General features: G+C 40.8%; 1 protein-coding gene across 1 annotated transcript in view; it reads left to right on the forward strand.

Moving 5' to 3' along the window:
• The first annotated feature begins 780 nt into the window (after positions 1-780).
• BMPER (BMP binding endothelial regulator) overlaps positions 781-25,716 on the forward strand; it is a 154,649-nt gene continuing 129,713 nt past the window's right edge. The window contains exons 1-3 of the mRNA XM_032180599.1: positions 781-898; positions 1,712-1,797; positions 24,309-24,408. Of these exons, the coding sequence (XP_032036490.1) occupies positions 781-898; positions 1,712-1,797; positions 24,309-24,408 (304 nt within the window). The remainder of the gene's footprint in view (positions 899-1,711; positions 1,798-24,308; positions 24,409-25,716) is intronic.

Genomic DNA, 25,716 nt, shown 5'->3' on the forward strand with positions numbered 1-25,716 from the left:
GAGAAGGAAGGAGGGAAGGAAGGAGGGAGGGAGGGGAGAAGGGAGCTCCGCGGCCGGGCCGGCGGCGCGGATAGCCGGGGAGCAGAGCCCCGCCGCGGCGCTGCCCGTCCCTCCTCCTCCTTCTCTTCCTCCTCCTCCTCCTCTCCCCTGCCCAAATGGCATCGCCACAAGCCCGCCGGAGGTACCTGGCTTTGCGCTTAGCACCGGACCCGCCGGAGGATCCGAGCTTCCTCCCCTCTTGGTCCCCCGTTACCTTTCCTTCTCCTCCTCCTCCTTCCTCCTCCTCCTCCTCCTCCTCCTCCTCTGCTCGCCCCGACGGCGCGGCCGGCCCGGGCGGTGCTCGGCGGGGCCGGGGAGGGAGTGGCCGGGCATCTGCCGGCAGGGGAGCGGGGTCTGGGGCTGGCAGCCTGTCCATGCGGGTGTGCGCCGGGGGGGAGGGCGGCATGGGGGCCGGGGGGTGCCGGAGGAGGGACTATGGGGAGAGGAAGGTATAAGAAGGGATGCGGGCAGGGGAGGGGGGTGATGGAAAGAGGGGGTGCGGGGCCGAGGGGCAGGCGCTGACAGCTGCTTTCCCCGCACCCGTAGTCCCCTCCCCCGGTGCTGCCGCGGGGTGGGACTCCCCGGCGGGCCGGCGTCTCCCTTCCTACCCCCGACGCCCCCCCGCGACCCCCTTTCGCCCCCTTTTCCCGGTCGGTGCTGGGGCGGCCGCTCCGGGGGCGGCCGGGCTCCGCCACCCGACGGCGCGTCCCGGAGGCGGCGGCACCCCAGCCCGGGACGATGATGCCCAGGCTCGGCGGGGACCGGGTGGCGACGGCACCCAGCCTCGTCCCGGCCGCCGCCGCCGTCCTCCTGGGAGCCCTCTGCCTCCCCGGGGCGCCGGCCTCCTCCCTGCTCACAGGTAAGGGGACGCAGGGGGCGCGGAGCCCACCTGCTTCAGCCACGCGCCTTCGGGTCCCCGGGGGGACGGGGGGGACCGGGGGGCTGCGGGTGTCACCGCGTGGTTCGGGGCAGGTGAATGAACGGAGGAGCTGTGCTTCCCCTCCCTCTCCCCCGCTTTGTATCCCCCTCTCCACCCCCGGATTATATTTTATCGATATCTGGGGCATGCAGGGAAACGCTAAATCAATTCCTAGTGCTAGCTCTTAGATTTCGAGAAACGATTCCAACATGACACAATACCGGCTAATCAGCTCTAGGGCCATAAAGGGATTTCTAATTTGATTCCATTTGACAGTCAGCCTGCTAATTTTGACTCGCTCGCCAATTGGCTGTCACGCATTAGGAGGATGCTTGGTTTAGTGCTTGCAATGAGCTCTGGATCCAAGTCCTTGGAGTGTAATGGACAGCTTTCTACTGATTTCAATGAGCTCTGGATCTATCATTATAGAAGTAGCCTGCTTTGCATGGAGTACTCGTTATTCTCCACACGTCATCTGAGAAGAGAAAAAGCGTCCTTCTTTGCTGTAACTGGGACACAAAGAGAGTCTGGGTTTGTGCGCCAGTAAAAGGCCAGTCATTTCCCGGTTCCCTTTGGAATCTTAGGGAAATGCTTAGCACCCTTGATTATTTCAAGTGGGCAAATTGAGGCAGAATTTAAAGTTGAAGGCCAGGAATGGAGCAGGGGTTAAATGAGAGCAACAAGAACAGCATCCAAAACCAGATGGGGGAATTGAGATACATCAATATTTTATAATTTTTATTTCTCTTTCAGGATCTGTTGCAAAATGTGAAAATGAAGGGGAAATTCTACAGATACCATTTATCACAGACAACCCTTGTATAATGTGTGTTTGCCTGGTAAGTTTGGATTTCAGATAATAAGAACATTCAGGCCTGTACTAAAAGTAACTGCACAAAGAGGGGAATATTTTACATAATCAAATCTCAGGTACGTTTGTGGCCTTTACGTAACACGAGGTTATCTCATCACTGAGCTAATGGAAAGTAATCCAATCCATGATCTGGCAATCGTTTCTTTGATGTTAAAACTCTCAGGCACAAAGTTATATGTGACTTTAATATGACATTGTGAAGTTGCATATATTGTGTGAATTCGGAGTGAGAACTGTTCTCACAAAGTCAGAGGCAGGCACAGAAACCTTCGGGTATAGCTCAGAAAAGAGGGTGAAAGGTAGGGTTAGGAAATGCTGCTGCCTGCAGCTGCCACGTGCTTGGTTTTGCATGCCAACAGCTGAGGAGCTGGCACAGGCACGCAAGGTGAAGGATACAACATGGCTATACGTGCTGTAATGCAGACAGTGAAAGAACAGGTGATGCTTTTATCAAAAAGCATCTCAGGATTTTTTATTCTCAGGATGGCACTGGCTATTGTGCTGGGAATGCAGTGGTTAATAATGCTGCACATGTTTTGGGGAGAAACATTCCCTTTCCTTTTAACTTTGCATCACAGTTAAGCTTTTTGGGAGCAATTCAGCTGGACAAGTCAACACTTAGGAGTTATTGAAAAATAGTTGTTCTAAATAAAACTTTGCACAACATAGTTAAGAGAAAGCCATAAGGATTCACTTGCTGTTGGATGCAAAGAGAAGTATAGACCAGCAAGCACTACATTTTACATTTGGGAAGTTACAGAGTAACTCAATGTACAGAATCTTTTGTATTTTAGGACTGAAACATCAAGAATCCCCCACTTCTATTACTGCTATAAGTAAAATTATCATTAGCCAATGTAATTATAAGCCTGTAAGAGACTTAACAAATTGTTTCAGACTTCATTTTAGAAGGCAATTTTGGCAATTGTAATCTTAAGCCTGCTGCGTTTGATGCATGTCACCGCACTGACTTCTGTAGATTTTAAGTGAGGCCCAATGATAACTTCTTAGCTAACAGTGATAAAGAATAAGTTATTGATCCTTCTGAGTAGAGCCGGGTGGGGAAAGGAGGAGCGTGGGATGTGGTGAGTAGAGAAATCAAAGGGAAAACAAAAAAAAGACATGAAGCTGTGTTTTATCATGGATCACCTTCCCAAATATGTCTGCCACCACTCTTGCTAATGGAAGCTGGTGTTAACCAGTGAGGAAACAATTTATCTGTGAAGGAGCAGAAGTTCAGTCTTGGGCATCAGGGCAATAATACATTAGGGTAAAATTCTTATATTTATAGATCTCTCTAGACCTTGGCTTATTAAATCAATGAGCACCCTTTTAGTGCACAAATATGAAGAAGTGCAAAAAACATTGGATGTAAGAACTCTAAATCTTTGTGGTTTGTAGGGGATGCTTTAGGGAAATGGCAAGTGAGGGTATTTGGTTCCCTTCAACACGAGAAAGATACCACATTCTCTTAGGAATATGGATGCATAATGAGTTACTGCAGTTACCTGCATTGGATACACTCTATTTTATTTCTGCCAAAGGATGAATGTGATCTCTCTTTCTTGAGTTAGAAGCAGGGAGACCTGGCAGAGGAGAAGGAAACTGGTGTGGGGATACTGACTTTAACACTGTGCAGCATCCGAAGCAATTGTTTATTGGACAGCTGGTTGCTGAAACCTTTTTTCAGGCCTGCCACAAGGGAAAAGATTGATTTTATAGGACTGGGGAGAGCAGAAAGAAAAGAATTAATGTGGTGATTTGTGAGCAGGAGGGAAAAAAGAACCAGGTTTCCTTCCACCCAACTAGAAATATTGATTGTTTAACAGTCATTCAGTGAGGAACTTTCTCTGGAAGACTGATCATCCTCTACAAGGACAAACCTGATGGATATCCATATTGTAAGAAGCAAGCAACTAAAAAGAGAACTTAATCAGCTGTTCTGGGAAGAAAGCTGTTGCTGCCCAAGAAGGGACAGAAAATTCTACAAAGGGCACTTGTCTTATACACAACAATAAAGAAAATAACTGAAAAACTGGATTGGATGATGACAGGTCTCCTCTTGTGGTGATACCTTTCCATAACTGCAAGCTGTTTTAAAGAACTACACTAGTTATGGAAATCTGAATGGCTCTGAGAAGAGAAGGAGTATCTAAATATCATCCTTTCAGTTCTTTGCCATCTCAGAAATGAGAGAAGACTGAACTGAAATGCTGGAACCTAATCATCAAGAGTTTTGCAGAACTGACTCTGCAGGTTGTGGTCTGTAGAGCACAGGGATGCATCCTAGCAAGGGAGAAAGAGAGAACCAGCATGAGCAAAGCAGTCTTCAGCTCAGTTTCTCTTAATAGGCTAAATTAGTTGGGAGGGCAAAGGAAGGTGTAAGACTCTAAGAGCAAATGTGGTAAAAACTGGAAGCTTTTAGGTTATGAATAAGTTGCCATAACTCAACAACGTCTGTAAAGTGCAATTACAAATGTAATTCCTTATATACCATTGAGAAGCCTTGGTAGAAAGACCAAAATGAAAAGTTGCCTATTCTCATTGATTAGTGGAGACCAAGTGGACTGATTTTCATGGTGGGAACATGAACAAGAACATAACAGGTAGAACAGATGCTGGCTTCTGAGGGTGCTGCTTTACAAAAGCTTGTAGGTCCTGTTAGAGAGCTATTGGTAGCAAAAAACCCTGAACCTTGAATACAAAAAGGACACTGGTGGGGATCTTCTACAGGCAGCCGTCTAGTTACCAAATGAGATAAGTTCACTCATGAGCATCTGCTGTAATGTGTGGAAAGAGAAGTTGTGGTGGTACGGGATTTCGGAGTGGAGAATGTGCTGGAGATTTTGTGTGCAGCACATAGTAAATAATTCACTTCTAAAGTAGAGGTAATGCTTTTCTAACAAAAAAAAGCACTGAAACCACCATGCAATAACTCAGTTTTGGACATCCTCACTTCTCAAACTGAAATGTGGATTGTGCAGAACAACACTGGTGCTTGCCCTTAATATAAAGAAAGAGAGGTAAGATTAAGAGTGTGTGTGTATACACACTGTAGCTCTGTATGTGAGAAAGACCAGCAGAACAAGCCACTATGTTTAATACTAAACTTTTCATTTTGTGATGCTTGCAAGTGATGATAAGATCAGAAGTATGTTTTGGTTACGACTATGCAATTTTGCACAGAAGTAATTGGATGAGAATCTGTAGTTAGTGATATAGAAGAAATCAGACTAATATCCGGTGATCCCTCAAACTGTTACGAAGCTGCAGGACATAGAAATATGTTCTTGTAGGAAAGATGAGAACTAATAAGATCATTGCAAGCTTTTACCTCTTAGTTAAGGCTGATAAAGTTCTTTCAGCTTTTGCCTATTGAGTGTGATTACTTGTTATGGTAAGTTTTGACAAGATCAAAATCTGGAGATCCCTATGTTTTAAATTATATGTCTTTGCTTTTATGGTCATAATGTCCATAAAAATGGTCATTTTAAACATCCATAAAGCAAAAGTTCCAATATGAGCTTTTACAATTACACTTTACTGCTGTTATATTGCTGTCCAACTAATCATCTCTAAGCACTTAATAAACATGGATGAATTTGGTCTCTAAAGAAATGATCATTAATTACACCTGTCTGCAAGAAGTGGCTTTTTTTCTGTGTGTGTGTGTGTGTGTGTGTAGAAAAACATCAAACTCAGAGATTGTGGTTTATCCACAAGGAATTTCTTATAGGACTGTGATGAAGGCTCAGGTCTCCTAACTCCTGTTCTAATGGCTTGGGTATAAAACCATCCCCTTTCACTTCATGCACTTGCACTTTATGAGTGGGTGTGGGTGGTATGATCACAGTATTAACACATTAATTTTCTTTTTGTCTGTCTGACAATGGGCAGGCTGTGCCCATTTTTTTTGTACCAGGTTTTTGGCATCTGCTCTCCTGAACTTGTTCTAAGACGTGGATGAGCAAAAGCAAATTAAAGTTGGCTTTTTGATCCAGAGGTTTTGAGTACTGTGATTTATGTCTTTACTAGAGCTAGTGTGCCTTTGGTCTTGTGCCCACTTCCACTTTGAATGTCTGTGGTTCTGCATCTCTGAGGAGATACATTATCTCTGGAAAGCTATCGCATCACCTGGCTTTCCATAGGGTTTGAGATACTGGAATAGCACAAAGCAGGATGAAGGCAACTGGAAGTACCTGTTTTCTTGTGTGTTCATGTTATACACTCTTACACACAGAAGCTGGAGAAAGTGCTTGCGTCCTTGATACTTAGAGCTAAGGGTTATAATGGACACATGGAAGTTTTGTTGGAAAATTGTTGTTTTGATGTTATGCCATATAAAGAGTTCAGGCAGTCCTGCTTGTGAAGTGCCACTGTAGTATACCATGGTAGACTGGCCCATTGCAACTACTCTCAGGACTTCTCAGATGCAGGGATGGAATAGATTCCTATAAGCTGCAGCAAGATCTGTATCAAGGGAAGGTGGACAATGGAAATGAAATGCTGGATGTAACAAGCAGTGACAAGGACTATGCAAACCAACTCTCTGAAGAAAAAAATATTTTTGCCAAAGAGAAAAAAAAAAGATGGGAACTATGATTTCATATAATTATGTGGTCCTTGACAGTAGGAAAAAATGAATGTTAGAGAACATGTGATTGTGAAGTTATTTTATGCTTAGTGGTCAGTAGTTAGAAAATCTCATGTCCTGCTGGTTTTAGAAAATCAAAGTAGTGAAACTGTGGGTTATGAAGTTGAATGAAAAGGTCTGGGTTTTAAAGAATCTGTCTGACTTGGCATGAGGATTATAGGTAAAAACATATAATATTGATAGTATTCAAAATAGAATTACATTGATTGAGTTTGAGTAATAGATTATTTTATTCCTGCCATTAAATGCTTTAAGACTGCAAGGGATTATAACTAGACTACCTAATGCAAAAATTCTCATCTAAAATATTCTCACACATCTGTGGAAAAATGTGTTTATATCAATCCATAGGAGCTTTTTATACACCTTCCACAGTTTGGGGAAACCAAACTCTTCGTGCAGATGCAGATCTTTATATTTCTGATGTGAAAGTATTATGCTGAGGGTAGCAGAGGCCTGAGTGAATTTGTGCTAATAGAAAATGAACTTTATAAATGTGAAAATTTACCACATTTTTGTAAGTTTTGGACTTTTTGTAGTGCAGATAAATACTGAGGATTTTGAAATGTCAGGGGGAAAATGCTATTAATGGAGAATCGGGGGAACATTTGATTACATTTCTTTTATATGTGTGTGAGCATATAAAATAGGCATGAAATATTTTAAGTTCAACTTTGGTACAGCACAGTAAATAACCAAATGCAGTAGAGTTTTTGTTGGTACAGCTTTTTGGCTGGGAGGTATCTAAAACCCAAAATAGAAGTAGTCTCACAGCTGATATTATAGCATTTTCTTTCAAGAAATATATACTTCAACATACACTTGGAAAAGACATAAAAATGCTACAGTCCATCGGAAATAGGTGAAATGAGAACCTGTATATAATTACAGGATGAAAATGTAAAAACCCCACAGAATTGACTTAGCCTGAATTAAGCTTCTGAGTGCAGAGTGTTTTGAAGGTGAGATGAGCTCAGCAATGACAATGATGATAGGTGGTGGTGAGGAGAGAGCTGTGCCATTTCGTGCTCATGTATCATCATCTGCATGAACCCTGAATATTTTGCCAGAAGCAAGCAGTGATCCAAGAATAACCTGTTCACTGGCCAGTGGTGGATGTAGTTTTAAAATGAATGGATCAAAAATGCCAGCTGAAAGTGATAGGTGAGAAGCCAGGAACTGCAAGGAAATAGATAAGTACACCTTAGGTAATGGTGTCCTGCACATTGCAAGAGCTTATCTCAATTTGGCAGAAAATCATTCTTATTTTGTCAAGAGAATGACCAGTTTTATCTTCAGTGTATTCTTTCTGTGGAGAGAAAGTCTTTTTTTTTTTTTTTTTTTTTTTTTTTTCCTCTTTCTTCCTAAATACTTTAGAACAAAGTGAGTTGTGTAAAGAAACAGCTGATAAAAGCCAGTGGTGATCTTGACAAACCACATCTAAAATAGTGCCATTCCCCCCCCCCCCGTTTTCCCTTTCCCCTTTCCCTCATGCCTGCACCTCAAACTTGCCAACTGCACCTGAGGAGTGGTAATCATATGTCTCAACCTTTTATCACAGAAATCTAGAACAGAAGGAAATAAATGTGAGCCAGAAAGTGTAACCAAGTGTTGGAAACCTGAGAAAAGTTTGGAGACAGGAGCTCAGAAAACAAGAAATCAGTGTTTTGCTTGGCATAAGTTTTATTCAGCTAGAAACATCATTCTGTAGTTTAAATTTCCGCTTTTAAATCCAAATGTGCAATGCAGAATTTGACCTTTGCTCATAAAAAAAATATGTTAAATTTGTCATTATAAGATGTAGTGTTCTACCTAGCTTGAACCAACTGGGTAGTGAAACCAAGTGCAACAAAACGAAAAATAGAAGAAAGAACCTCTGTCCTAGTCCTCCTTGTACCCCCTAAAAGACTCAACTCCTCATTACAGGCTAAAACAAGAAAACTACTAAATTTGCTGGGATTCTTTACCTATAACATAGCTGATTTCTGTGGCACAATACACAAGCTGAAAATGCATAACTAGCCTGAGAGCAAGTGTTTGACACATGTTCAGTGAAGATGGTGGTGTTTTCGTACATCAGGATTCAATTGTTGTTGCATCAAGGTATAATGCAGCCCAGATGACTTTTAGTGGAGTAGTGCATATTAAAAAAAAATAAATAATCATCAAACAATTCTTTCATACCTATTTTATTTAATATAATTTCAATAGTTTACATACATAACTACAGAATCTACCAAGACTGCATCTTCTTTCAATTTAAATATTCTTGGTCTTTATTACTGCATAATATAATCAGCTTTCTCTTCACCCACAAAAATAACAAACAAAGAGACAAAAAAGCCTAGGATACAGTAGTGTGCTGGTAGTTTTCAACCCCATACTACTGCAAAAGAGAGTTTTGTTTTGATTGGTGTTTAAAGGGTTCCTGGAACACCAAACATGCCCCAGCATGATGAAAGCTTTATTAGTTTTTATCCAATTAAAAAAAAAAAAAAGATACAGATGAATATGCCATCTCTTAAAGGAGAAGGGGAAAAACAACAACAAAAACAAACAAACAGAACAACCACAAAATAAGCTCAGAAAACAAACAAACAAACAAACAAACAAAAAAAAAAACACAACAGGTAAAACTCTATGTCTGGTGCAACTGGCTGTCCCATATGTACTTTCTCAGAGAGATCAAGGAACAATATGTGTATATGAAGCTTGTTTTGCAAGTGCAAAGTGAATTGAATCAAGAGCCTGAGCAGGATAATTATCTGTTCTGGAGATGACAGTTTTGGTAGGGTCTCCTAAAGGATGACTCAAGTAGATTCAGTTCTAAATTAATGTGGTGCCTGTGTGTAAGATGAGGCTTTGGTCTGAGAATGAGACATAAACTACTGATAGTAGAAAATGGTGACTCTGGCTTGGTCCTCTAGGTTTACATGAGTGGTGTTGAGGCAATGTTCAAGTCAGGGTAGTCCTATATACAGATACAGCCACCCTGACCAAGTAGTACCATGTGAAACATCTCCATGTAATTTTCACTTCTGAGAAATGAATGAATATGGATTTTATAGCTGTGTAATGTGTCTGTGCCATCTGCGTCCCTTTTGAAGTCCACTTGCTGCACATCACTTCACATCCCAGAGTGGTCTCAGAGTGTGCAGGCAGGATTTCTTTCAGATCAAAGCGCTGTGCTGCCCTCAGCTCCACTTCTCCTGCCTGGCTCAGTGGTCCCATCCATCCAGCATTTCTGTGATTTCTATGAAACTGAGCTGCAACAGGGGCTCCAACTGCTACTGGATACCCAGTCAACGGAACAGGCCAGAGCTACTCCAAAGTAAAACCTCTCAAAACACTTGTCGTTGTGGGTGAAATTTGCATATCCCTACATAGGTATGTATGCCCTCAGCTTGTTATGCTTTCTCATGACATTTATTTTGGAGACACAGTCATATGTGACAGCTTGTGATTAAGTCTTTCTGGAAATCTGCAGGCTTGAAGTTATTTCATGTTGTTTTCAGACCACATGGTATAGCAAGGAGTTCACTACTTGCAAATTTCTGACATAGAGTCAGCTGCATTGAGCAAACATATATATGCACATAGTGCTGAACTGATTATAGGTCTTGGCAAAACACTCCTGGAAGAGCGCTGGTGATATGTCACTGCAGTGATGATGAAGATCCAATACATCAAGTATGGAAATGAGATTCTCTTTGGTGTAATTAATGGATCAGAGAGCTCAAACACAAAATAACATATTTAAAATGTATAAATAATACGGGGAAAAGTATGAAGGGCACAAAAATGCCATAAACTAAATGGAAAAATGTAATATAAGTTGCAAATGTCTTTGGAATGTGTCTACAATAAGTGCAAAATGGATCAGCCTAAGTTAAAGCACTTTTTTATTGCCAATAAGAAAAACATTATTAAAGAGCTTGTCCAATATCAAAATGGCATTTTAAAAGCATACAGTTACCTGTATATAGTTTTTATTAGCTTTCAAGTTTCTTCCATTGAGTTGTTAACAGTCTTTTTAAGAATTATAGTCCTGTAAGTGAATGGTTCACAAAGTCAGTATTTCTGGTGTTCTGCTTTGTGCTGCTATATAAAAATAGATATTTTTTCCCCACAAAATATCTGGTTTTATTTCCCCATCATGTTTTAATGGAAATTTTTGAGGGAAGAAAAATATTAAGCAACAACCAAAAAATCAAATGAAAATGCAACCTTTTTATATTGAGCTTATGGTCAAATAAAAGGCCATTGTGAAGAAAAAAACAATATTGTATAAAAGCTTTTACCTGTAATACTACTATTAAAATGACTATCATACTGGTACTTGTTCATTTTGTACCTAATAACTGCTGTAATTACTTCCTCTGAGGCCTCTTGGCCTCTTCATCACATGCATTAAGCTGCAGCTGAAAAGTTCCTAGTCTAACCATTTGTCAGATCTAGCTTTGTGCATCATTTTGCATCCAGCTGTATCAAGAGCTGAGCCCTGTCTCTGAGTATAGCATGGACCCCATCCCTTCTTGCCATCCTCAGGAGCTGACCTTGTGTGCTTTCTGAGACCTGGATTTTTTTGTCTGTTCTTCCCATTTATTTGTTAGACTTCTTTTTCCAGTTTTTGCCTTCTTTTTCCCTCCATCTTTCCCCCAGTTTTCCCCAGTTTCTGGAATCCACTTACTTTACATAGTGCTCCAAAATGGGAAATAGGTTGTTAAACTAGGACTGCATACTGCTATCCCCCTAAAAAAAAAAAAAAAAAAAAAGATAATATGCCTTCATGTGCTATGATTTTCATCCTCTTCAGGTGTTACTATATTCATTTCCTCATTTGTTCCATGCATCAACCTCCTGTCTGTGGTTTTAATTTTTGTATTGTTTCTTTGAGTTTTCAGAGAGGGAGGCATTATATATTTGTGCCATAAAGTGCTACAGAAAAAGGCATTAATGTTAAATAGCATTGGAGTTGGAAGTCTATTTGTTCTTGTTAGCAAAAAGGATGGATGTGTGATAGAATGCCACTTAGAAAAAGGATGAAAACAATCTGGTATTTTCATGGACCAACTGAGACCCCAATTTTTCAGAGTCTCTGTTTAAAATAAACCTATTTGCAAAGTTTCAGTGTTAAAGATTGCATCAGGTTTTATTAACTCTGTTTTAGAGCTGCATAGACACAGTTATACTCTATTTCACTGTAGAGCAGGTCTACTTCCCATGAAGTGTTTACAGCCAGTTGCATGGTGGTGGCACTGCCTTGTGTATGCATCAAACCCAGCCTGCAATGTTGAAGTTTCCTGTTCATTGGACATTTACATGTAGGTCCAGGAGGATGCAAACTGATGTGTCCTAGAGCCCCATCCAGGAAGATGAAACTTCTGACAGCATATTGGTTAAAAGTTGTGTGTTTTTTTTTAACAGTTCCTGGCAACTTCATATTAAATTATGTTAAGTGGCTTCAATGGGAATTGGATCTGTCCAAGAATTTGGAACCACCAGAATTTATTCTGGTGGCCAGCAAGAATGAGACATTGACATCTGTTTTTCTGGTTTGTCTTAAGAGTTCTCAGTGGCTGAAGAATAACAGACCTTGAATGTCCTGAGGTTGTCTACTCCTTTTCTGTCTGAGTGGTTGTGTGTGGTTGAAGGATAGTGTGGGAGAGAGGAGCTGATAAACCACAGCACTGAAGGCCCCATGATGATTATGGTTTGGTGGTGCCATTTAGTGAAGCATTACCAGATTGTGCTGCTTGGGAATCATTGGGGCAGGAAGGAACTGGGCAATGTGGCTAGGCATTAGGTAGGGCTGTTAGTTGAATATGGGACCCAGAATGCTGGTAAGGGCAACTGGCTGTACTAGTACAGGGAGACTGCTGATCATTTGCTTTTCACAGATAATATTTTCTTCTGCATATGGCAGTGCACAGCTGATCATTTTCACATTTGGCATTTTACCCCCCAAATACTCAGCTCTAGGGAGAGCTGGAGCAGTTGATTGGGTTAGGTGGGTTGGTGATTCAATCTGGCAAATGCTTTTGATTAAAACAAATGAATAAAATGATGTTGGCAGGCAGAATGTAAAGCATGGAAGCTTTTTAGTCTGTAAACCAAGGGTCGATGGATGGATTGTTTGCAAAAGCTGTGAGTAAAAGAAGGCTGGACAATTAAAATTATGCATTAAAATGTTGTCAGTGCAGCAGTGCAAGAAACCTCTTTAACACAAGTATGGCAAAGGCCTACGGTCTAAAAGCATTAAGCGTTTCTGGAGAAACTTGCTGATGTGGATATTTAAGATGTAGCATAATGCACTGATACTGAACCAGAGCTTGTCTGACATGAAAGTGATGAGGAAATAGAAGAAGTATAGAATTTGTATAGCTTCTGGAAAAATATCTGTGTATGTCAAATTTAACTTGGCAACTTTCTTAATCCGCAAACAAAAACTCTTTGACCCCAAAATCAATCTGTAGTGGATTTTTATTTTTTTTAAATAAATGAATAGAGTTGTAGGACATGGTAGTAAGAAATTAGAGTGGTTTTATGTACATGTTGTTACAAGAAGGGTGTGTTTTCTGTGCCTAGAACTGTATATAATTATTTTAGTATAGAATTACTATCTTTGATATTATCAGGTTTCTTGGCATAATTAAACCAGTCCACATATGGAAACATAAAAAGGTAGGAGCCAAAAAGGGAAAAAGAAAGCAAATCATCTACAACAAAAGGGAGGCTCACTGGAAAGCAGCGAGATGGAGAGATTATTAAGTATCTCCAGCCTGTTTGTTGGGCATTGCCTCTTTCATACAGCACAAAGACAGCACAAAGACTACTGGTGAGACAGAGCTTTAGTTGAGTCCATGGATGTGACATGACTCCAAGAAAGCTATGTATGACTCTGGAACCAGAGGTGTAAATGGATTTTAAGCATCTTCTGGAAACTTAATATTACTATTGTGTTTTTGTGGACAGCTTGTGGCCATGCCCATGAAACAGTGTTATCATTAGATTTCGGTTAACTCACTGGCTGCTGCTTAGACTGGGCTATTGGCCCAAGCAGCCCATGCTAACTATCTTGTCTCCTCCACTGATAAGACAACTCAGAAGAGGGGTTTCTTACAGCCATCATGCTGAGCAGAGAACTAATGGGAAGTACTGAGTGTAAGGCTGTACCCTGAGCTTTTCTCCATTTTGGGGCCAAGTACTTCATTCTTTGTCATTCAGGTTTCATTGCTCTGCAGTCACTCATGGAAAACAGGAGCATCTCCTCTTATGTTGTACAGTTGAGTAGTTTGAGACCGTGGGATAAAAACAACTTGTAGTGAAGTAATGAAATGTTATTCCTGTTCCATTGCAGATCAGGCTGTGACTTGGTGATGAAGACCTTCTCTTATTGCAGAGTAAGGCACAGTTCAGTTAATAAAAAAGTTTCTAAGACCTCAGGAGGATACTTTTCAGTTTTCTTCAGTTTAGCCCTGGGTTATTATTTTTACATGGCACTTAAGTCTCTCATCATAAAGAGTCCTGCTTATGCTAAAGGTGTGAAACCTTTGGATTTTGTACCATCTTTCCTCTTCCCCTGTGGTTTTCCTCCTGGCTGCCTGGGTAGTAGTGCTCCTGCCTGAGCTCTTGCTTTTCAAAGGGAACAGGGCTGTTCCACACAATTAAATCATCTGTGGCTGCCTTTCTAGCACTCTGGACTTCCAGCTAGGCATAATCCCTTCCCTGACATTTGAGTCTCATTAATTGGGTTAACAAGATGCTATCTGCACTCCATACTTATGTAAATATAATCAGCTAGCAAAGATCTTAATGGCATCTGATATATCACACTGCCTTTACATCAAGAGGTACCACTGCAGGAGTTGCTTCCAAAAGCAGGTTATGTTCTGGGTCCCACAGGGCCCCTTATAAACCGTAAGAAATGCTGGTGGTCAAGGCCAACTGTTCAGATGTCTTTAAAGTGTCCCACTGGTGACTGAAAATCACTTTGTCAAGATGACAAATGGCTTGCGCATATCCCATTCACCTTATAGTTTCGCTCTAATGTCAGCTCCATTTACTTGTCAGAAACAGTTTTTTATTTGTTGTTGGTTTTATTTTTATTTTTTTTTACTTCCAGCAGTGCAAGGGTAGAGGAAGGAGTGAAGGGGACACAGGCTGAGAAAAATCTGTGTGCATTGCTCCTATTCAATGTATTGTTATAGTCAAGATTCACCAGCTTTGAACATTCCCGAATCTGTTTGTTTGTACATGTGCAAAACAGAAAGAAGGGAATTCAAATTTCAGAAGTGAGAATTGTCCCTGCAAGGCAAAGATTATGCAAAAACATGTTTTAACCACTGGATTTTTCAAGCAGAAAGTGGTTGTGCAATATTAGTTTCTTATTTTGGACAGCAAACTTCTTTCCATAGCCACATTTAAAAATAACTGCATAATTAACTGGGCCTACCCAGTACATAGGGCACTGTGCATGTGTCTGTGCTGAAGAGCTCAGCTCAAACCTCTGAACTCACGTGGGTGGTTTCAGTGACTGCAATGGTATTGTCATGTGGCTGAGTGAGCAGTGCTGTGAATAAGGGCTGCTACATCTCGCCAAAAGCAGCAAAGGCCAGGCCACAAAATATGGTCAAGGTCAACTAAAGGACTGCGAAAGTGACTTTGACAGCTTTGGCTTTTCGTTTCCTCCCAATGACTTCCATATCACTTTTGCTCAGTTCACAAGTCCAAACGTGCTTTTTCTCCTAGTAGCTACAGTGTTGGCTGAATCTTTGAAAGTCAAAATATAAACCTGATTTGCCAAGGTGGTTGGTCAAAACAAAGGGAAGTATTTTGACCAACGGTGTATTCCACACTCTTTCTTATAGCAGTAAAGCTTTGCATCCATCAGGAATCTGAGTGAATCTAAGGAAGACTTGTAGAAATGAGATGTGTCACGTAAAACATCATTGTGGCATATCTTTTTCTGACCAAGTTTTCCCATGGCCTCAGCCTTCTTGCACTGGCACCAACTGGATGAAGATGCTCCCACATATCAGTAGTACAGAGCAGTTGCAGCAAAGAGGAGTGAGCCCCTGTGATCTGGAGGCAGCATGAAAAGACCCTGAAAGCTCTTGCCCCTTCAGACAGTCCAAAATGCTCTTGCTCCCTGAATAACCTCTTTTTTTTTTTTTTTTTTTTTCTGTGCTTTCCAGTTTAAAAGCTCTGCTATTACTGTGAGGCTTCTAACAGTCCTTTGGATTATGAAGCTGGGATTGGCAGGGATTTATTTATTTATTTATTTTTATTATTATTTTCCAGCAAAATAAAATTAAGAAATAAATTGTAGATTGAAAATATGGAAGAAAATAAAAAATCCTGCTCCTCCACTCCTACCCCCCCACCCCACCCCCTCCACCTGAGATCTTGTGTTGCTGCTTCTGGCATGCATCACATCTTTGAGGATACAGTATCATGAGAAAACTGTCACTTGGTGATATATTAGGGTAATATATCATGAGAGCATCGTTCCTTTAGAGGATATGGGCAATAAAAGACATGATTCTGGCCAGACAGAGCAGCAGGGGACCTTGCTTTTTTTCCTTCCCTTTTCTTTAATCTAGCCTGTTTTTGTGTTGTACAGAAGTGAGTTTCTTCATGGGATATGACTTGTTGCAGAGTAAGTTAGGAGGCCCATAGGGCTTTTTAAACTCTTTAAGAAGTACATGGCCTCAAGGGCTGCTTTGTTCAAAGTTTTCAGAGCAGGTTCAAACTCAAAACCAGTGTATTTTCCTCTATCTCAGTCTCCAGTGTAAAGTCTGAGTAAGTAGACGTGAGACACAGAAGGCAATAAAGACACAATGACGGGTAACTATTGTTTGGACAGCATATATTTGTAGGTTTAACCCATCAAAATGTGACGAAGTAATTTCTACTATGCATAAATAAAATATTTTTTTTTAATTTAAAATTTATTTAAATTAAATTTAAAGTTATTTATTTTAAATTAAATTTATTTAAGTTAAATTTTAAATGAAGGCCAAATTAAGGTTTAATTTACATCAATAGAAGAGAAATTACCATCAATCAGTATTTGACCTATAATAGATGTTGTGAACTCATCCAAAAACAGTAATTCTGAACTGATGGATTCATATTTTGATGCCTTTTTTTTTTTTTTTTTTTCCCAATTTCCATCATTTTGCATTTATCTCATTGGCAACGAATTTGTTGGAAAATTAAATGAGAATTGTCTGTACAACTGGGATGGAAATATTTAAAAAAATAAAAAAAGAAGCACCTTGATGGGAGGCTCTATTGATGGGACTAAGTTAATATTAATTTTTCAGACAGGACAGAACAAAACCACTTTTTTTTTTTCAGTTGTTGAAAATGCAGGAAAGGGGAAAAGACGTGAATTCTAAATGCACAAATCTCATGAATTGCAAAGGTGTGGTCCCCAACAAGAACCTCAGAGTGTGACCCTGGATGGGTAGTTTTTTGGACTGCAATACAAACTGCTGGGAATTTCTGAAGACCTTGTCTTTTATTGCTGGAAGACACTCATACACTATTCTGTTGTCTCATGAAGTTTTGCCTTTAGCTGTGTAGTTAAAGAAATGTAATGCTGGTGACACTTAAAGTGGAGGTGGAGATGGGGAGGTGGAGAGCTAAGATGTCTGGATCCTGTTCTGGCTTTCTGACTTAATGTGCAGTTATGGTCATTTTGTTCGGCTGTGCTTACTTTGTTGATAAGCTCTGGAGCAGAGATCTGCTCCTATCATGTGCTGAGGTGATGTATGATGTTACAGGACCCTGATCCCAGCTGCAGTCTCTGCAGTTGTGCTAACACAAACGAGTGTAGGAGAAGAGCGTCTTCCTTTCACCACATAACAGTGCAGCAGGCTGCTGTCAGGGGAGATCAGGACTGAAGCAGGCCACAGAGGTCACTTTCCTCATGCTGGTAAACATCATTAAACACACTGAAAAAAGTATCTGTTCAGTCTGTAAGGGGTTGTGAGTGATGTGTCCTGAATGACTTGCACATACTAATGTGCTCCTCACAGTGGTGGGGAATACCCATTTGCTGTGAAATTTGGTGTCATCTTTCAGCAGGGCCTTCGCTTTAATCCCATTTCCTAGGGAGTGGGGAGAGCTTGAATTCAGGAGGCGGTGGCTGGTACCACCACTGAGAGCTGCTGCCTCCTCCCAAGCAGGGAGGACAAAAATTAGAGATTACAGGGATGAAGGAGTGCATTGGAGGCTACCACGTGCACTGCACAGTAAAGGAAAAAGGGACTTTTTGGGTTGAACTCATGTATTTTGTTCCTGACGAAATACTGTCATTTGCATCTGTCTAATGCAATTCGTGCTGAAGTCTTGGTTGTGTTGTACCAAGGGCAAGGCCTTGATGCTGGAAGTACTAAAACATATGTTTGGCTGCACTGTTGTGAATTGTACCATTAAAATTAAAGATATGCTTAAAATTAATAGGATTTCTGTCTCTCTACAGTGAAAGGTATGTGCCTTGGTGTTTGTGGGTTTATGTGAGTAAACAAAGAGACCTGTATTATTTTGCAGAAAATGGCTGCATAGGGGAATATCTTTTCCACCTTGAATTTAAAGGAACATTTAGTGTGCTGAACCATTTTTGTTATTGTACCCATAACATTTGTTTTTTCAAGGAAAACAGATAATCAGACGAGAACAAGGGAAATGAATCCGTTTTCTGCCCTCCCTTGACAGTGGTCTGAAATGTCTGCAAACCTCTCTCCTTGGGAAGTGGTGTCTCCTCCTTGAGGCCTAAGTATACAGTTCCTACTCAGGAAGAGAAGCAGTCACTGCAGACAGCAGGCCCGCAGCACTTAGCAGGGATTGCCTGCTTGCATCAGCTCCACCAGTTATAGGGAAGTTTGCAAATCGGCCGTGAGACATGAAGTTCCTGTCAAGAGTGCCAAAGGAGAAGGGGTAGCGTTTTCAGAAAGTGCCTCAGGATTTGTCTAGACCATGAGTTATGCACGTGTCTGAGCCTGTTCTCGAGTTCGGGCTGGCCCAACATGGGGGCTGTTTGCCTGTAAGCATGGGTGCAGACATGCAGCTGGGAGCCTGTGCTCCCCAGTTTTGCTGAGGGAAAGAGCCATTGGCCAGAGCTGGTCCAAACCCTTGCTCCTGTGGCTCATATGGAGTGAGCATGGCTTTGTGGATGCTTGTGAGGATGCCCTGGCTGTGTGCAATATCTGGAAGAGAGCCAGCAGTGTGGGTGGTGGTGCGCAGAGTGCTTCAACTTGTGCTTCAGCCTGTCCTGCACCTCTCAGTGGGGATGTTGCCTAAGGGGCTTGAGTGCACCGGCCTCATTCATTTTAAATGGCTCTTTTTTTTTTTTTCTCCCAAGGTCATATGTGCACATCTGAAAGCTGCATCCCAAATTCCCTGGGGGTAGCTTTTGCCATTGTCTGAAAATTTTTATTATTTTGGAGGACGATCCCACAGACTTCTTGCAGGAACTTCAGGAGACTCTGAGCTACTCAGGGAGGAGGACTCAGTGAGAGTTACTAATGAGCATCATAGAGGTACTGTGATGAATAATGGTCAAAAATGAATGTTTTCAGGATTATCCATTAATGATAGTTCATACTTCTACCAAATCTGTCCTTGTGGCTTTTACAATCTCTCTCCGTATAAGCTTTTTTGGTTAAATGACAATTTAAGCATCATTTTTGCTATCCAGCATAAATACTCAATATTCTCAGGATATCAGAAATGCATTTACATAAAAAAGTGTGTGTGTGTTTGGGGGGGGGGGGATTTTGCATCGGAAATCAAGCCCCCTGAGAATCTACATCTGCGAGGTCTTCCACAGCTGACAGGCAAGTTGTGGGCTCGCAATACTGTTGATGGGTGTAGCCCTGAAGAAATGAAGTGGATTCCTGATTTTTTTCCTCCAAGCCAAATCCAGGTTGAAAAGAGCCATCCTCCTGGTGGCTGCTGTGAGCCGGCTGGAGCCCAGTGGGGAACCCTTTAGAAAGTTGGCTGCAGCTTCCAAGCTGTGGTTTGGCACTCATCCTCTCTAAGATCCCTGCCAAATATTCAGATTTATTTTTAGTGTTTTTTTCTTTTTCTTTTCATGTTGGCATTTTATTTAACTGTACCACATGAGTTTAAGGCCGTTAGTTTGATATATTTTGTCACCAGACTGGGTTATTTTGTGCAGGGGTCTTTGATGGAAGGTAAAAATACGAGGTGTGTGTGGAAGGTGAACAAATTGTGTTGAGAGTGGGTTGCAGTAAAGGCAACATGGGGCAGCAACACCAGTATAAGCTCTGGTTACTGTATCTGTCCTGTACAGGAATTTGACATCACCTTTGCAAGCAAAGTTCAAGAAGAGACCTTTGGATCCCACTGGCAAAATGTGGGAGAGGGGAGAAACATGGGCAACCAACAAAACTTTCTGATCTACCCCCAGGCACATTGAAAAGTGAGTTCTTCACTGTCAGGCTCTGTGAGGGCAGGTGATGAGTCCAGGGTGATGCTCCAGCACTTCCCTAAGTTTTCCTTTCCTAGGGAGCCTGAGATTTCAGCGCAAAGCCTTTACCGAGTGCTCACTGGTGAGTTGCGTCAGCTGTGGCAGCATTGTTCTGGATTAGCCTGACCACTTTTAAAAAATACATATTTTTCCAACACTAATAAAAGCCTTAGCCGAGGTTTTGCGATGTTCTCTCCCTTTCTGTGTATGTGTGTGCCTGAGCACTAAATTAAAAAAAAATAATAAAAATCCCAGATGTGAATCTATAAACCATCTGTTTAAAATTGTGCAGGACTATAATTAAAAGTTATTTATTATGAATCTTGGGATCCTATTATGGATTTTGACTGACTCCCAGGTTTCTGATTTAGCAAATGGTTTATGTATTTATGAGCCATGTGTCTCTTCCGCACTTCTCAGTGCCAGAGTGCATGTCCTTTAAACAAAAGGAAAAAATCCCCTACCCTCCCATAACTGTTGGCTTCTGAATGTTGCCGTCTAAGAAGTTTTCTCTTAAGAACAGCAAAAATCAAAGTATCTGAGAGCTTTCAACAACTCCGTAGACACTGTTGACAACGCAGAGGGAGGTTTGGTAATACAGCTCTCCTTCGTGCAGCTACTTAGCAACTATCTAATGTATGGCTGGGACAAGTATTGAAATGTTATGAATACTGGGAGTAGTAGGGGATGCATTTGGAAGGAAAGGATTTGTTGCTAAAGTCCATTTGCTTTCACACTCCCCTCTGCCCTTGTGAAATGGGAGGGAAGGAGGCAGCAAAATTGAAATAAGCAGATGGACAGTACGCATTAAGAGCAGTGTTTTGGATGACAGGGTGAAAAAAAAAAAAAAAAAAAAAAAAAAAAAAAGCTCCTGGTGACAATTGCTCTTTGTTTAAGCCTTGTACTTTTACACCCCATGGGCCTGTGAGATCTGCGGTGGATAATGCCTTACTGCAATAGACTAAACAATGATTTACCAGCCCTGTTTTATCTGCTGCTGCTGTCCTATGATGGATCAGCATGGTATTAACCCTTTTCTCCACATCTTCTGGCATATTTTTTCATGTTTTTCTTGCATAGTGTGTTAGACACCTTAGGCTGGCATCTGACACAGACAGTTTCTGAGCTGTCTGGGGCTCCCCTGCAACAACAGCTTAGATAGGAGGAGGAACATCAGCTTTGTGATTACCACCCTGCTTCAGGGCTTAGCTGTCCTTCTTATGGTGGCAAAGGATTGGCTCTGTTTTACCTGGGATACACAGAGCTGTTCTTACAGGCAGGATGCTGCAGCTTCTTCTCCAAAGGACAGAGCTGATCCTGCTTTTTTTTTTCCTTTTTTTTTTTTTTTTTTTCCATTTTTTTTTTTTTTTTTTTTTGTTTCCTTTCTTTCTTAAAAGAAACCTGGGGTAAGTGTAGAACCTTGTCTTGTCTACACCTTTCAGCACTATGCTGTAGCGACTCACTGTTGAAATGGTGATCCAGGTTCAGTGCCTGCCACCTCTGGAGGCAATTCAAAGACTCATCTCCCACTTTTCCCACAAGTATCTTTGCTGTCAGGACCCATGGCCTTTGAGAGTGTGAGGGACAAGACCCTCTTCTGCTGAAGCTGGGCCACTGAGCAGCAAGTAATTCTAGGTCTACTGGGATATAAATGTGTAGCCAACTGCTAAAGGCACACTCTGAGGGGTGAGGACCCTTCAGTTCCCAGTGCTGACCCTTGGGCAACTAATGTGCTTTTTGTGGAACAGCTGTTTGATATAAAACCGTCCTCAGCACCAGGTCATGAACTACAAAATCATCTGTTCTGAGTTTGGGGTTTAGCCACTGGTGCTGCTGATGATAAGGGAAAAAGAGCGAGATCCAAATTTGGCTGCCCACCCTTGGTTGGCTCAATGGTACCAAACTTGGCAGAGATAATTTCTTATTGAAGTAATCTAGGCCAAATAGGAGACTTCTAGTTCAGAATGCTGTCTAGTAAATACCACCTGTTTAAATATACATGTATGTGTTAGGGCCATCCTTAGGAAGATTTCCTGTCAAGAAATGATCATGTCAGGATGTACCTGAGGGCAGAGGGAGGCCAGGCTTAGGAGAAAAGGGGAGAAGCTAGCTCAGAATTCAGGCTGCAGGAGATGTTTTTCCCAGAAGTCCAGCAGCAAGCCTGCCAGAGTTGAGAAGCATTTGGACAATGTTCTCAGACATATGGTTTAATTTTTAGGTAGTTCTGCATGGAGCCAGGAATTGGACCTGACAATCCTTGTAGGTCCCTGCAAGCTTGGAATATTCTACAATTTTAGGAGGTCCCTGTGAGTCAGGGAACAAAAAGCAATACGGAGCTGTTTTACTCCTTATTCCTCTTTTTGCCATCCTCAATGGAGATTTCATCCTGAGGAAGGCTGAAGGGCAGTTGCCTGACAAGCCCCACAACGTGGGTTCTACCCAGCTCGTTTGGCCCAGAGGGACACTGTGTATTACATATCCCATGTGTCCATGACATGTCCCAGCTAGGTAAATCATGTTTTCCAAAGGAGTATACTACAAACATGATTTTGCTTTTCCTTCAGACCACTTTCACCATGCAGAAGACTGTCCTGCAGGTAAAGGTAGTAGGGTCACTAGGCTTATTAAATCTCTTATTGAACAAATTCTTGTTAAAGAGAGTCAGATCTTAGCAACACCCTTCAAAATACAGACTGTGTGTAGTAGATTAAGTAAAGTTGTTTCTGCTGTCCTTCAGCAGGCTGACATAAGGCAAAATCAGGGGCACTACGTTCATATAAGAAAACCAGAATTTCACCCTGTGCTCTAGAAAGAAGTTGCTGAGCCAGTCTTGCTGATGTGGCTGCCTTGTGCCAACCCAAAACTAGAGCACTGTCATAAATTCAGCTTAACTAGCCTGTTAAATTGCATTTATGGTTGCTCTGCAATGCTGGAGTGATGCAAAGCAACCAGCATGTGTTGGTGACTAACAGTGACCTGTCTCTTTACAGTAGTTGTTCATGTTGCTGCAGCTGCTCTTCAGCCAAGCAGCAATTTAAGGCTAGATTCTCATTTACTGATTTCACACCAGCTTGGCTAGAGTTATTCCTCATTTACACTGATAAGATTGAAGAGCCTTTATAGCTCCCGTCAGATCAGGCAGTGACTTTGAAGAAAATAAAACCTCTGATTTTAGACAAAGGGCTGGAGTGTAATAAAAGCTGTGTATTATCCTTCACAGGCACCTTGAATGAGGCCACAGGGAGCAGAAGAAAAGGACTGGAAAGCATGGTTTAGTTTTATGATTTACATTTTTCTATCCCTTTAATTTTTTGGTCTCTAATTAAGTCACAAGATGGGGTAAGGTGGGTGCTTGCATCTAGTAATGGCCACCTGTGTCACTTAATGAACTGAGCTACTAATTATAGGTGGAGGTCACTTCAGAGGGTTACTTTCAGTCAAGAATTTCAGGAAGCAAAATTTGACTTTAAAAATAACAACAACAAAACAAAGTATTTGTTTTCTGCCTTTTTTTTTTTTTTTTTTTTAAATGGTAGGGTTATCCAGAATGGTTGATGCTATGGGATAAAGCCAAGCTATAAATGTAATGTTTCTTGTGCTTGTTGTCATACAAACTATATTGATGTTTCTTAATATGATCAATGTGCTCTTTGGCCTTCATAATTACTGGCTTTTTGCCATAGAAAAAATGATACTATAATGTACAGTGATTCTACCTGCTTGTATTGTTTCATTGATTCTAAGCATTTTGGGGAGGAAGAGATGAATTACAGTGTTTTATAGTACAGTAATAGCCACCTCTTTTGAAGGGCCTCTGGATAGTCAGGTAATACTACTAGCTAAAAATGATTTTCAGTGCTGCTAGAGAGTTTTGTTTTCTCTGAGGTTTCTTTTCTTCATCTGTCTGTCCTTATGTCAGCATGAAAAATGACTCCTGAACTCTGTAGTTCATGGGGTAACACCTCGAGTATGTTTTAACAAGCACATCACGTAGCTAGCTGTCTGTTTAAGTAAAGTGGACTTCTTCAATAGGACACGTTTTCTGTACTATGATGTGTAGTGATTATGAATTGCTGTTTTAGCAGGTTTTAAACTTCATTCACTTGTGCTCCTGAATAATTCAGAAGCTGTCTTCTACTGCATTCCTTCAAGGGCAGAAAGGTGTTTTCAATCACAGACTTCTCCTGAAGCAAGAGAACAGATTGTTAGGCTCACATATTATTTTCTGAGTTGCAAGAAACTGAACAGTGGATTTGGTTTATATATATCTTTTTTTCTCTTTTCTTTTTTTTTTTTTTTTTTTTTTTTATTCCTCCAGAATAAGGAAGTGACATGCAAAAGAGAGAAGTGTCCCATGCTTTCCAAGGAGTGTGCTCTTGTCATTAAGCAGAGAGGAGCTTGCTGTGAACGCTGCAAAGGTGTGGTTCTCTTCTTATTATTTCTCTCTTTTAAAAAATGTTATCAGTTCAAATTTATGTTGCCAGAGACAGGACAAATTTGGAAGCTTCTCAGCTGGACACCAAAAACTTCAGAAAGACAATAACCACAGTTATAATCCATATATTTAAAAAGCTGATGGAGATTCATAAATTCACATATTCACCTCATGATTATTAGTTCTTGTGCAATGGCAATCCTTTAGAAATCCATATTGACTGTACTTTGCTGGTATGTTGTCAGTCTTTTGAGTGATATCTCCTGCTCTAACTTTATCTATTGGAAATATTTTAGTTCAAAATCCAACTGATTATAATTACAAGTACGGAAGAATTCCTCATGTGGTATGTAAGAGGAATCATGCTTGCTATTAACAAAAATCATAATATTTATCCAGATTATTTCTATTTTTCTAGATACAAGCAAACCAAATTCTAATACTTCTAGTAAATATTTCCTGATTCAAATAATAATATTGTGGATATTTTTGTTAAAGCCAAAGTGGGCTGCAATCCAAGCATTATGTATTTATTTCTTGACAAACACTGTATCTTGAAAGCTCTTTAGAATGAGCTAATTATCGGATATAATTTAATAAACAACTTAATTGTTTGAACATGTATGCATGTATGGTATGCAATTACTATATTAATTCACATGAAAAAATGTGCAAGTAGATTAAGCTGTGAAACAGTCTCTGTATACTGAAAAATCATTTTTTTTTTTTTAATACTGATTAAGTAAGTAATCAGTAAGTAATATTCTATAAAACACTAATTTTGCTGAGAGACTGCTTACACTGTCCATGAGGTTGAAAATGCTGGAGTCAGTCAGCTTTACTTTTCTTTATTTTTCTCTGTTGTGTAATTCTGCAGTGGTGATAGAGTGGTTTTGGGAGGGAGATGGGGTTGGATAAATTGTTGGGAAATGCAAGCGTTTATTGTCTTCCCTGGAGAAATACAAATGCAGGAAAACAGATTATGCTTAAATTCACGTGGAAGAGACATGATGGATATGTGTTTTTCCTGGATGGCTGCAGAGGTGTGCTAACTGGGCTTTGCTTTGCTTCTGTGCTGCAGCTTTCGAATATTATCAGCAAGTCTCAGTCCAAAGATTTGTCTAAAATTCTGACACTTGAAAGAAACTGAAATTAAATGGAAAAAAGGAGAAAAAAAAAAGCATTTTGTTTCACAGAATTTTTAGTTATTTTTCATATAAATATAACTTAATAAAATAAGTTGTATTTAGTATCAGGTTTATAGCAAATTATGCCTAAATATTGTTTGATT

This window comes from Aythya fuligula, chromosome 2 (genome assembly GCF_009819795.1).
Source record: "Aythya fuligula isolate bAytFul2 chromosome 2, bAytFul2.pri, whole genome shotgun sequence".
NCBI lineage: Eukaryota > Metazoa > Chordata > Aves > Anseriformes > Anatidae > Aythya > Aythya fuligula.